We start from the raw sequence: 12,643 nt of genomic DNA on the forward strand, positions 1-12,643 counted from the left end.
GCCATGTGCTCCTAAGAAGGTGCAGGCTAATGTGTGCCTGCTGCACGGAGCCACTCAAGCAATGAGGGTGGAATTCAAAGTACGTGGGAAAGGCTGGCTGGTGGAGGGCTCTGCCGGGCTTTTTCCAACATTGCCATGCTGCTAAGCTCAGAAGTGGGGCAGAGGTCTCTCCTGTGCATCGGCTGTTCAGGAGCGAGATGCGGCCCCAGCGGGCACGCCCAGGCTGCAGAGAGCTCCTCCCGCGGTTCTGACACAAGCTCTGCTGTTTCCCCTCTTGCCCCTCCACAGACAGCAAGGGTCGTTTCCACCTTTTTGCTGTTGTAAATAATCATGCTTATAAACATGGGTATACAAGCATTTTTTGACTCTTTTGTGAGGGGTATCCTTTTACTTTTTATAATTGAGCCATCTTGTCTATTATTTCAGCCAATTTGACCAAATGATCATTTAATAAATACAGTCGATGCTTGAAAAACTTGGGTTTGAACTGTGTGGGTCCACTTATAGGTGGATTTTTTCAGTGTAAATACTACACCATGTATGGTTAGTTGGATCCGCGATGCTGAACCACGGATATGGAGGGCTGACTATAAGTTACACGGGGGTTTTCCCCACGTTATTCAAGGGTCAACTGTATAGTATTTTTAATTGGATGGAAAAGAGGATGCGAACTTGGGGTGCAGCCTTCACCCTTGACCAACATGGAGACTGAGGCCTGGGAGGGCCTCCAAGTGAGCCCCTATCTGAGTGTGGCTTCTGGTCACAGGAGATTTGATCCTGGCCCCAACCAGTGACGTTCCGAGGAAGGAGGGGGTGAGCTTAAGGAGGAGCACGTTGGCTTTGCAGTCAGACACAGAACGTGCATCGTGGCCATCTGCGGAAGTGACTGACCCTCTCTGAGCCTAGCTTTCAGCACCTGTAAAATACTGCCCCTGTTTGTTTGTGCCCTCACGGGGTGTTGTGTGAAGATAAGGTGAGATGATACAGAGATCAGGATGCAGAGCCATAGTAAAGTAAGCTTTCAGCAAGTGGAGTTATTATACAATTAAACATGTGGGTGTAACCCTTTTGTGCTGGATAGAAACAGGTGAAGGGACTAAACACTTAGCCTCTAGCTTCTCTATTGGTGCTCTTACCACCTCAGTATGTTTGTTTTTTTAATGTCAGGTTGATTGACATGTGATTTACAGACAGAATATTTTACCCTTCTTAGTGTGCCCTTTGGGCACACGTACACAGCTGTGTGACCACCACCACGGTCAAGATATAGAACATTTCTACCACCCCTTTGCCCTTAGGAGCCACCCTCCTACCTGAAATCCCTGGCAACCACCAATCTATTTTCTGTCCCTATAATTTTGCCTTTTCCAGAATGTCATGTAAATGGGGTAAGGCAGTACGTAGCCTTTTGAGATTGGCTCCTGTCACTCGGCATAAGGGCTTCGAGACCCATTCAGGTTGCTGCGGGTCAGTAGTGTGTTCATTTTTACTGCAGAGAAGCATCCCAGTGTATGGAGATACCTGTTTGTTCATTCATTCACCCCTTGACAAATATTTGGGTTGTTTCCAGGTTTTGGCGGCTATGAATAGATCTACTATAAACATTCATGTATAGGTTTTTATATGAACATTAAGTTTTTACTTCTCTAGGGTAAATACCCAGGAAGGTAATGAATGGTTGGGTATACGTTTAACTTCCTCAGAAATTGCCAAACTGTCCTCCAAAGTGGCCGTACCGCTTGCATTCACAGCAGCGAGAGTGACAGTGTGGTTGCTAGGCATCCTTGTCAGCACTTATGGATTTTGTTTGTTTTTAAAAGACACTCTAATAGCTGTGTCCTGGTATCTCAGTGTGGCTTTAACCTACATTTCTCTAATGCTAATGTTCTTGTCTCCTCAGTGCTTCTGATTAACTACAGTAGGCTGTGGAGTGAACAGAGCATCCACATTATTGCAACTTCCGCCCACCCCTCCCCCTTTTCACTTGCTTTTTTTAAACTTTTAACTTGTAAGTGCTCTTGTTAGTGTGTAATGGTGGGGAGGAAGGAAGCAAGGCCGAGCCCCACCTTCTGCACATGTTTTTGGGAGAAGACCGGTTTGTTATTTTTTTTCTGAGAGGAACAGACACAGGAGAAGACCATTTGGATCTGCTGACATACGGCGAGGAACCGACTTTTGAATGGAAAGGAAAACAGGTCATTTACAGCCATACATGGGAAGTTGCTGTTCTGTTCTGTATCATCTGGTTTAGAGGCTCCCCCAGCTCCTGGGCCTGGGGACCATGCCTGTGATACAGATGGCAAATAGGTATGCCTCTGCACTGGGTGTGTACAATCCAGAAAGGGTGACAGTCATATATGAAGACAAGAAAAGGGGGGGACTTCAATCTTGCATTTTATCATAGCAACTCTTTGTCCCTAGGTCTGAGCTTCCCCTCAGAAAGCACTGAGTCCCAGGTTTCCTCTGACCTGCCCCGTTGGAGGGTGGCTCCACACAACTACTTGCTCCGTTTCCTCCAGAATAGCTTCCTTGCATCTTAGCCCCAAGGGCTGCTAAATCACATCTCATATCCTGAGACTTTTACCCATTGGCAAATCACCCCATAGGAAGTCAGGGATTTGACAGTCAATCAAATGTGGGTTTAGCGCCCAAACATCAGTAACCCAGCTGATTCTTCAGGCTCCAGATGTCGCCCTCCAGTGCAGCAGCTGTGAGCGGGATGGCCTGGATGTTTTGCTTCTGAGATATTACAAAGCAGAGTTTGGACGATGCTATGGATCTGTGCAGGATAGGTGGGTTGGGAGACTGGATGGGCAGTGACCCCCAACCCTGGGGGCCCGCATGGCCACTTCCAGCCCTGGTGTCCCAGAGGTCATAGGGAATCCCCCCTCTCAGGTCACTGCAGACTTGTCATCTGGCTCCCAGCACACAGTGCACAGACAGGGGAGCACCTGGCCCGCACCCCTCACCACACACAACCCACAGGCTCTCAGTCCACTCAGACACCTCTCTAGCCATTCTGCACTGACTCACTGGCCTGCATCTCTTCTGTGGTCAGTGTGTAAAGCCCAGAGGGTGGAACTGAGATCACCAGGGCCATTTCAATGAGAAGAAACTTAGACTCAGAGAGGGGAAGTAACTTGGTTAAGGCAGTACAGCAGTCAAGCTGGGACTGGACTCCAGTCCTGTGACTCCCATTCTGGCCTGCAGCTCCCCTCCACCTGGGGGCTGAGTGAGTGGGCAGGTACCTGCACAGCTGCCAGTCTCTCGCTGCTGTGTCCAGGCTGCAGAAAGGCAGGGCCTCTAGTCGGCCTGGTTGGGCATGCGGAGGAGCCATGACTAAACTGGGCTACGTGCCACATGCCCTGAGCCTGACCCAAACTGGGAAACAGCTTGCCGGCACAGAGCAGGGCCTGGAGACCCCTGGAACCCCTAGAAGCCTCCAGACCTCTCATCCTGCCAAGGCCATCTTTCCCTTCACCCCTCCCCAAACTTCTACTTATCCAAAACACTTTTAGTGTGCTACCTGGCTGAGCCCCTCCCTCTTCCCTGGGCACCAAGCAAGCCCTTTTTTGAGTTCAGCCTCCGGTGTGCAGTGCTGTCTACAAATCCAGGGTAGACTCTACTTTGGCTACCGGCTCACAATGGTACCCTGGGCAGGTCACTTCTCTGCTCCGAGCCTTAGTACCATCTGCAGACAAAGGCTGATAGATTTGACATTGTTGGATGGAAGGAAGATTAAGTGAAGGGATGCAGGTAACTGTCCGTACAAAGGAGGCTCCAATAAATGCCGTCCCAGAGCACTGACTTTATTCCCTGAGGGGTCCCATTATTAGCCCATTTCACAAAGGAGGACACTGAGGCTGGGACTGGTTTTGTCACTTGGTCTAAGCCCGTTGGATTCAAACTGGAACAGCCTGGCTCCAGAGTCTGTGCTGGTGCCTGCACCTGTTTACAGAGGTAAGAAGACACTTTTGATAACAAGTGAATTAGAATGGTTTCTTCTTGCCATTCTTTATGCAGCCCTGAGAGGCTACTCCCCATGTCCTGCCTTTTACAAACAAAACCGAAGCAGGCCTACAGAAGGACAGGAGAGGGGACGGCCTCAGCTTGACATCTGAGTCATACGACTTCTCCACGGGATTCACAAATCCCATTGTTAGAAATTCTTGTTTTTCAAAAATCTGTCTTTTCAAGGGAACATGATTCAAGCGTCTCACTTCAGTAAACATGGCTTCTGAACTTCAGAGGAGATCTGAGGGGCTCTGATATTTCCCGAGTGTCCAGCTGTGTTCCCTAGGAACACATTTTCGCGTCTTGTGACCCAACACTCACTTTGTCTTCTCACCTGCTTATCCTAGAAACGTGGTGTGTTAGCAGGCCCTCTGATTCATTTTATTGAATGAATTGGTTAGTAGCACCTGCTGGTATAGCCCCAAAATGACTTTTATGTGATAGAAACAAGCTTAGCTTGGCTCCAGCCACCATCCTGTGTGTTGGGATGTCCGTGCTGGACTTGGGCAGGCTCTGTTGATGATGGGAATGTCGGTCTGGCTGAGACATAATGACTTTCAGAGTCTGGGAAGAATCCAAGTAGAAAAAGAACTTATTGAGAAGAGGAGTCTGGGCTATATATAGCGAGAGATTTGGGTGCCATCAGCATACAGGTTCATTCATTCATTTATTCATGTATATGGTAACAGTTTATTGAGCATCTACTCTGTGCCAACCCCTGATGAAGGTGCAGTGGTCTTCTTGCACAGAGCTAACATTTAGTGGATATGTGTCTCTTGGGGGTAATTAATGCCGGGGAATAGCTGAGATCTTCTACAGTAAACTTTTGAAATGAGAACACGTGGCATCTATCTGAAACCAGAAGACTGTTGTGGGGACTGCTGAAGGACACTGAGCAGCAGACAGACAGAAACGCATCCAACAAAATACATAGTGAGATACAACAAAGATGCCATTGTTTCTTTTTCTAAATAAAAAATTTTTTAAATTATACAAGTTACAGGTGTACAATAGAGTGATTCACAATTTCTAAAGGTCATACTCCATTTATAGTTCTTACAAAATATTGGCTATTTTTCCCGTGTTGTACAATATATCCTTGTAGCTTATTTTATACCTAATAGTTTGTACCTCTTACTCCCCTACCCCTATCTTTCCCTTCCCTCCTTCCTGTCCCCACTGGTAACCACTAGTTTGTTCTCTGTATCTGTGAGTCTGCTTCTTTTTTGTTATATTCACTAATCTGTTTTATTTTTTAGATTCTACATATAAGTGATATCATACAGGATTTGTCTTTTTCTGTCTGACTTACTTCACTTAGCACAATTCCCTCCAAGTCCATCCATGTTGCTGCAAATGCCAAAATTTCATTCTTTATTTATGGCTGAGTAGTATTCCATTGTGTATATATATATCTTCTTTATCCACTCATCTATTGATGGACACTTAGGTTGCTTCCATATCTTGGCAACTGTAAATGATGCTGCTATGAACATTGGGGTGCATGTATCTTTTTGAATTAGTGGGTTTTTTTTTTTTTTTTGGATATATACCCAGGAGTGGAATTGCTGGGTCATAAGGCAGTTCTATTTTTAGTTTTTTGAGAAAAGGCAGTTCTATTTTTAGTTTTTTAAGGAACCTCCATACAATTCTCCATAATGGCTATATCAATTAACATTCCCACAAACAGTGCAAGAGGGTTCCCTTTTCTCCACACCCTCTCCAGCATTTATTGTTTCTCCACCAACAGTCTACGAGGGTTCACTTTTCTCCACATCCAGGCCAACATTTGTTATTGGCTTCTTTTTGATGACAGCCATTCTGACAGGTGTGAGGTGATATCTCATTTGTGGATTTGATTTGCATTTCCATGATGATTAGCGATGGTGAGCATCTTCTCATGTGCCTGTTAGATGCCATTGCTTTTTACCCATTAAATCAGCAAGAATTAAAAAATGGTAACGAAGGAAGTGTGGACTCTGGTACATGCTTGAAAGAAGACTGTACATTGATGAGGTGTTTCGGGAGAAGCTGTTTGGAAATACGTGTCCAGAGCCTAACATTTTTACCTCTCTTTAGACCAAGCTATTTCCTTTTAGGAATGTATTGCAATCTGGTATTTAATCATGAATATATGGAAAGGCTTAGATACGAGGCCTATCATCACAGTGTTGTTTATAGTAGTGAAGCATTGGAAATGACTTAAATGCCTAGATGTAGGGGATTAGTTAAATAAAGGATCAACATGGTTCTACAGCCACCACACACCATTAAAAAGGAAGATGTAGGGGATCTTTAACAACATGGGAAATATTGACAATACTTTTCTGAGACAAAAAAACAGTTATGAACTAATTTATGAGGAAAAAAATGGGTTGAGAGAAGATATTAGCGATTTTTAAAGGCAACAAGGGATCAGTTTCTAAAATATACTCTCTCAAAGCAACAGGAAAAAGATAGGCAAGGACAAATAAGCAAAGGTTATGAGTAATCATTTTTCAGAAGAGGAAATCCAAAAGGCTATGAGTCATATAAAGAGACGCTCAGACTCATTAGTAAGTGAGAGAGAAGCAAATTAAAATGAGGGATCAGGACTTCCCTGGTGGTGCAGTGGTTAAGAATCCGCCTGCCAATGCAGGGGACACGGGTTTGAGCCCTGGTCCGGGAAGATCCCACATGCCGTGGAGCAACTAAGCTCGTGCGCCACAACTACTGAGCCTGCACTCTAGAGCCCGCGAGCCACAACTACTGAGCTCATGTGCCACAACTACTGAAGCCCGCGTGCCTACAGCCTGCGCTCTGCAACAAGAGAAGCCACTGCAATGAGAAGCCCATGCACCACAACGAAGAGTAGCCCCTGCTCACTGCAACTAGAGAAAGCCTGCACACAGCAACAAAGACCCAACGCAGCCAAAAAAAAAAAAAAAAAAAAAAAAAGTGAGGGATCACTTTACTTCAATCATATCAGCAAACATTAGAAAGCAGGGTGATGTTAAGCAGGGGTATAGAGAAGATGGTAGAGGAGCCTGTGGGGGGAGTGTGGCCTGGTGCCAGCTTTCTGGAGGCATCTTAGTTGATGGTACTTGGTTGAACTGAGAGACATACACCCTTGACTCAGCACTCCCACTCTGGTGTTTAGACCCAGAGCCAGTCACATGCAGCCCCATGAGGGGAGTCTCGTGGGAATGTCCAGGACAGGATGGAGGGCAGTCTGAGAAGTCTCAGTCAATCTAAGCATCTACTGCGGAGCAAACAAATCAAATAGGCACGTGATGCCCACTGTGTAACACGGAGCAGTGGTTAGAAGAAATGAGGTTGACAAATACAGAGCCACGTGCTTGGGTCTGAGGTCCTAATGTTGAGTGAGACAGTAAGCTGAGAAAAGATGCAGAAGGTCGTTTGGGGAACTTAAAATGATGCATCCAGAAATCATGTTCTTGTGCCATGTTTTATGAGGACTCGTGCTATCAAGAAGGTGGGCTGGGTTGGGTGGGGAAGACGGGACTAGGGGATGAAAAGCCAAGGGAAGAATGAATAAACCATCAGTGCCAGAGAAGAACCTGGTCCTGGTCAGGAAAGAGACCATGCTGAGGCTGAGAGATGTGAGGCACCCCGCCACCTGTCCCTGAGGGTCAACCCCAAAACTGAAACAAATAAACCCGCACCAAGTCCCAGACAACCAACCAAAAAAATCAAAAGTACAGATAAAAAGTTTGCTTCAACAATATTATTAAACAGTATATTCGTAGATAAAAGCCTGAATATCAACAGTCATTTTTCGGGATATAGGCCTTGAAATTCTTCCTGATATTTTTTTTTCTTCCCAATTTTCAATGCTGAACATACATGGCTTTTGTATAAGAAAGTGACTTCTGCAAATGAAGTCTGAGAGCAATAAGCGTGTGTGATAGAAGAGCCAGGGACTCATGGAGTTTTGTACCTAAAGGGTGAGAATGTTCCAAAGAGGGAGGACTCATCTGGCCACGAGACCCTTAGTTAACTCCCATTCTAGCCTGCAAGGGGTGTGTGTTTGGGCTAAAAATAAAGCATGACACACCTCCGCAGCTGCTTAGCCCAGAGCAAAACACCGGGAGACCCACCTCCGTGTCCATCTGTCTGTTTGCTGTCCCTTGACTGGTGGCTGTCGGTTGCTGGCAGGATGCCGGGATGGACTCCTATGTGGTGACATCGTGGCCTGGGAAGGCTTCTTTCAGGGAACCTGGACACTCTGGTCCCTGCTGGGAGTTCCTTGCACTCCTGACAAAAAAACAACAGGCAAACCTTTGCCGTTCTGTGAGTCAGTCCTGACATGGCTACAGAGTATGACAATTGAAAAGTCAAGGACACAAATAAAGGTACCTTCTCAAGGTTACCTATCTGGTAAATCAGGCTTTGGCTAGTTTCATGGTGTATGTCCCTATCCTCAGGCCTACTGACCCTGGGTCCCCGGCTTGTACACATTACTTTTGTGTGCACTAACAGAGAAGTCCTTTTAAGTTAACTTGGGGGTTTAAAGAGTCATTTTGAGGACAAATTCCTCTAAAAATATTGAGTGTGAAGCAAATGTTGCTGAGAATGAACTTACATCCTTTTCATCTCATGTGGCAGAAGGAAGGTAAAATAGAAGATACAGAATTACATGCCTCTACAAATATTGGTAGGACATTTACACGTCTATTCTATTTACTCAGCCTTTTTAAAGAGGAGCAGTGTCAGGTAATCAAAAAACAGGCTTTGGTGTTAAAGGCTTGCATTTCAACTGGATGTCTCACTACCCTGGTGCCTTTTGGTTCAGTCAGTTTCCTTACTTACATAGAAAAAATAGGAATACCCATCTCTTTCGTGAGAGAGTCTGTGTAGAGAGCCCAGGATGGTGCCTGGCAAATGTTAGATTGTCAATATGAGTCACATCTAAATTGGAATCTCTTTTTCAGAAGTGTTCCTTATTTTAGTCAGTTTCAGATTCTTAGAGGAACCATCTGCAACAGGAACTGGACTGAATGAGGATGGTACCTTGTCCCACAATCAGTTTCATCAGAAAGTGTTGTGACAGGACTGTTCATTTTTCTTTTTTGTTCTGAATTCAGATCTGCTTTGCTGAGGCATGGAGGCAAAAGAGGTCTCAGAGGCTGAAGACAGAGCTGAGGATCCAGGCTCTGAAAATAAAGGCCAGCCTGATGCTGCTCAGCCTGATTTCCCACCAGGAGGGCAGACCCCTGGCCCCACTGCCCTCTGGGAGATGCTAGAAAGGAAGTTTCTGGAATACCAGCAGTTGGCTCTCAGGAGCCCAGCTGAACATCAGAAGAGCCTGTTGAATCTTCTCCCACTATTCCTAAAGGTTGGTGTTCTCATTTTTGAAGCTGTAAAAAGATGATACAGCACTCTGGGGATACTTCTGGGATGACTGGAAGCTGGAGTCAGTAGTTTTAATATAATCACAAGTGGTCTCTGACTGGTTGCTTAGAGGAGAATGTTGTGCTATCTAATAAAGATAGCAAGCAAGACTCATCTCCAGGGTGAGGATGGGCTTGGAAAGGATGGACAGTTGGCTCTTGAGTACCATTGTCTCTTTAGTTTAAAAAAATGATATTGCTAAACAATGATGTTTTCAATCCCAGCTTGGGAGCCAGAGGAGAAACCTGCACCTTTGGGAGCTAGAAGGGCATCTGTGTCCTGACATGTGAGTGGCAGGGTGGCTGGTAAACTCAAACACCAGTAATGCCAACACCAGGGCCTGGGAGAGCCGGAACATCAATTGTGCCAATAATGCAAACTGAGGTGTAATCCATGGGAGCAGCAAAGCAGTGCTCCCTCCCCTGGTTGCAGACACACAAGAGAAGTCCAGCCTGTCCACTGGGCTGGCACTCTGACTAGTGGCAGCTGGTGACAGTTTGGGTACAAGGGATTTCCTTTATTGTCTTGGAATAAAGCTCCTGCCAGCGAGGTCTGCCTTATAGCTGAAAATATTGAAGTCTAGTTGTAGAGCTGGAAATGCATCTTTTTATGAAGATGCATATTCAAGATTGCTTGACTATTGATTTTGGGTTATTATTACAAAAACTATGTACCTACATTCAAAGTACAGAGAATATGAGATACTTTTCACATTGGAAAGTAAACTAGAACAGATGGAGGCTTTGCAGGTTTTTATTGGGAAACCCCTGTGTCAATATGTTTCATCTCACTATTAACCAGGAATACTTAAGGATTTCCAAAGATGACTCAGAATTTTCTTGGGATCATATTTATAGGATGCATGGAATACTTAAGCATGCCTTTCTGTAAAAAATTGCCAAGTAACTTATTGTCCGTGAATTCACTGTTTTTCTCCATGTTTCAGATTCGGATACTCCATCCAACCCATTTCACAGATTGGGTAACTGGGGCATGGAGAACATACTGGAAAAGAGGAGCTAGATAAGGAGAGAGGGCCAGGTTTCTCCTTCCCAGCCATCCCTGCTCTAATGACCCCAGCTTCTGGGAGGTAGCTTTGTCTCACCCAGTTCTCAGATCAAATCTGCCTTATAAAAGGAAAAATGTGAGCATTGCCCCCTCCCCGCCAACTGGGAAGGCATATGGGGTCCAGCCGTTGCACTGTATCCACCCCTCTGGGCAGCCCTAGCTCTGATGAGAGCCAGGGCTTGATACTTCCTTGCCTCTCTCCAGATTGTTGATTTGAGAATTCATTCATTTGTTGTATAAATATTTATTGAGCTCCTATACTCTGTTCTAGGGCCTGGTGCTATGAAAGTAAGGAAGACAGATAGAGGTTTTACCTGCATCTGTCCAGAGCAGAGGATAACTGACTAGCACCCAGAATGTGTTCTGTTTAGCTTGTAGGGGTTAAAAATGAATTAGCGCCATCTTTTCAAAGTGAAAACTTTTCAGGTGAGACTTAGACTTCAGATTTCTCTTGAAAATATTTGTAGCTGTAATATCGATAATTGGATGGAGATGGTTAGGGGCACCTCTTTTAAACAGAAGATGGTCTTGGCCTCTCAGTTTACCCTAGTCCCCCACTCCCTAATATCTTTCACCCAACCCATATCATTCATTTATGTTATCTGACCCTGTAGGCATTGACCTCATGGATAGCAAGCTGTTCCTATTATAACTGAACCTTGGTATTGGTCCATGTTTCCCAAACTCTTTCCTGGTAACAGGAGGAACAATAGCCCTATTGCTGAATACATGGGCTTTAGAGTCAAACAGTAGGGCTCCAGTCCCAGCTCCATTGCTTATTAGCTGTGCATCCTTGAGCAAGCTACTAAATGTTACTGAGCCTCAGTTTCCTCATCTGTAAAGTGGAATCAATACCAATTTGCTGGGAGACTGTGAGGGTGAGATCAGATGAGGATTGTAAAGTCCACAGCACATGGAAAGCAGACATGATCCCCATCACCTTTCCACCAACCTCCTGGAAACTGACTGCACACGTGCAGTTTGAGATCCTGTCACCACGATTCCCCAAACTGCTGACAAAATCTGCTATGTTTTGGATCCCTGGAGCCCACCTCTGATGAACCCTGTAGAGGCGGATTATTACAGGCTTTTTATCATTTTCTTAAAATCTATATCTTTTATTAAGTCCTATGTGTTTACAAACCTGTTGTTCTTATTAAGTTCTGACTAATAAACCCTGCCAGAACCACAGCCCTCAGGCTTCTTAATTAAGAGCTGGTAGCAGAAAGGAACATGGGGAAGGTGGGAGGTTTTTGGCGGGCTGCAGTGCAGATAAAATCTGAGCTGTAGATGAAGACTGAGGACAGCCATTGGAATACAAGTCCCTGTGTTAGAAGTCAAGCTTGTAACTACTCTGTTCTGAATTTTATACCCATAAAACAGAACTCCTCAAGGTTGTCTGCAGAGAACCCCTTAGAAATATCAGGACTTTAAAAAACGTCATGCCGTCTCCCATGGCATATGGCCGATTAACGTCTGATTCCTCCAAACACACAGCAGGGGATGAACTTCTCCCTTATCCTGTCATTGTTTATACATAGATCTGCATCAACTGTGAGGCAAATACAAAGAGGGGATTGGTTGGTTCTATAGTAAATTCTAGCCCCACTGCCTCCCAAGTTGAAGAAACACTGCAGCTGTTAAGGAGTAAACCCACACAACATTTTGGTGACTGGCTTGGTGATAAGAAGTCTCAGGGCACTGGAATCCCAGCAGGGAGCTGCCCTGAGGGGATGAGTCAGAAATGTAGTTCTCACTGGGGTCTGCAGGCTCTCCCCCTCTACCAATCTCCATCACTCCCTTTCCTCGGTCAAAGCCAGGGCAAGTGGTTACTTTCACTGATGATAGGTAGTAATATTCACCAAGCTCTAACTAACTAAGCCAGGCATTTTGTTTCATGCTTACAAGCCCTTATAATAACCCTGTGAAATAGGTGCTATTTTTATCCCAGCTTTTTTTTTTTTTTTTTTTTTTTTTTCCCAGCTTTATAAATGAGGAAAGGGAGGTTTAGAGATGTTGCATAACTTGGCCAAGGTCAGCCAGCTGTTAGTGGGGAGCAGAACTTAACCTGGGCAGTCCACCGAGGCTTGTGTTGTTAACCATCGCGTTCCCTCGGGCAGTGCTGAGGTTCACAGAACGGAGCACATCTGGTTTCTTTCCCTATCTT

At 45.2% G+C, this 12,643-nt stretch overlaps 1 protein-coding gene across 2 annotated transcripts in view; it reads left to right on the forward strand.

Moving 5' to 3' along the window:
* Positions 1 to 9,118: 9,118 nt before the first annotated feature.
* WDFY4 (WDFY family member 4) overlaps positions 9,119 to 12,643 on the forward strand; it is a 270,159-nt gene continuing 266,634 nt past the window's right edge. For both annotated transcript variants that reach the window (XM_007446234.1, XM_007446235.1), the window contains exon 1: positions 9,119 to 9,352. In XM_007446234.1, coding sequence (XP_007446296.1) covers positions 9,119 to 9,352 — 234 coding nt within the window. The remainder of the gene's footprint in view (positions 9,353 to 12,643) is intronic.

The sequence above is a fragment of the Lipotes vexillifer genome, unplaced genomic scaffold (genome assembly GCF_000442215.2).
Source record: "Lipotes vexillifer unplaced genomic scaffold, Lipotes_vexillifer_v1.1 scaffold1143, whole genome shotgun sequence".
In the NCBI taxonomy this organism is placed as follows: Eukaryota; Metazoa; Chordata; class Mammalia; order Artiodactyla; family Lipotidae; genus Lipotes; species Lipotes vexillifer.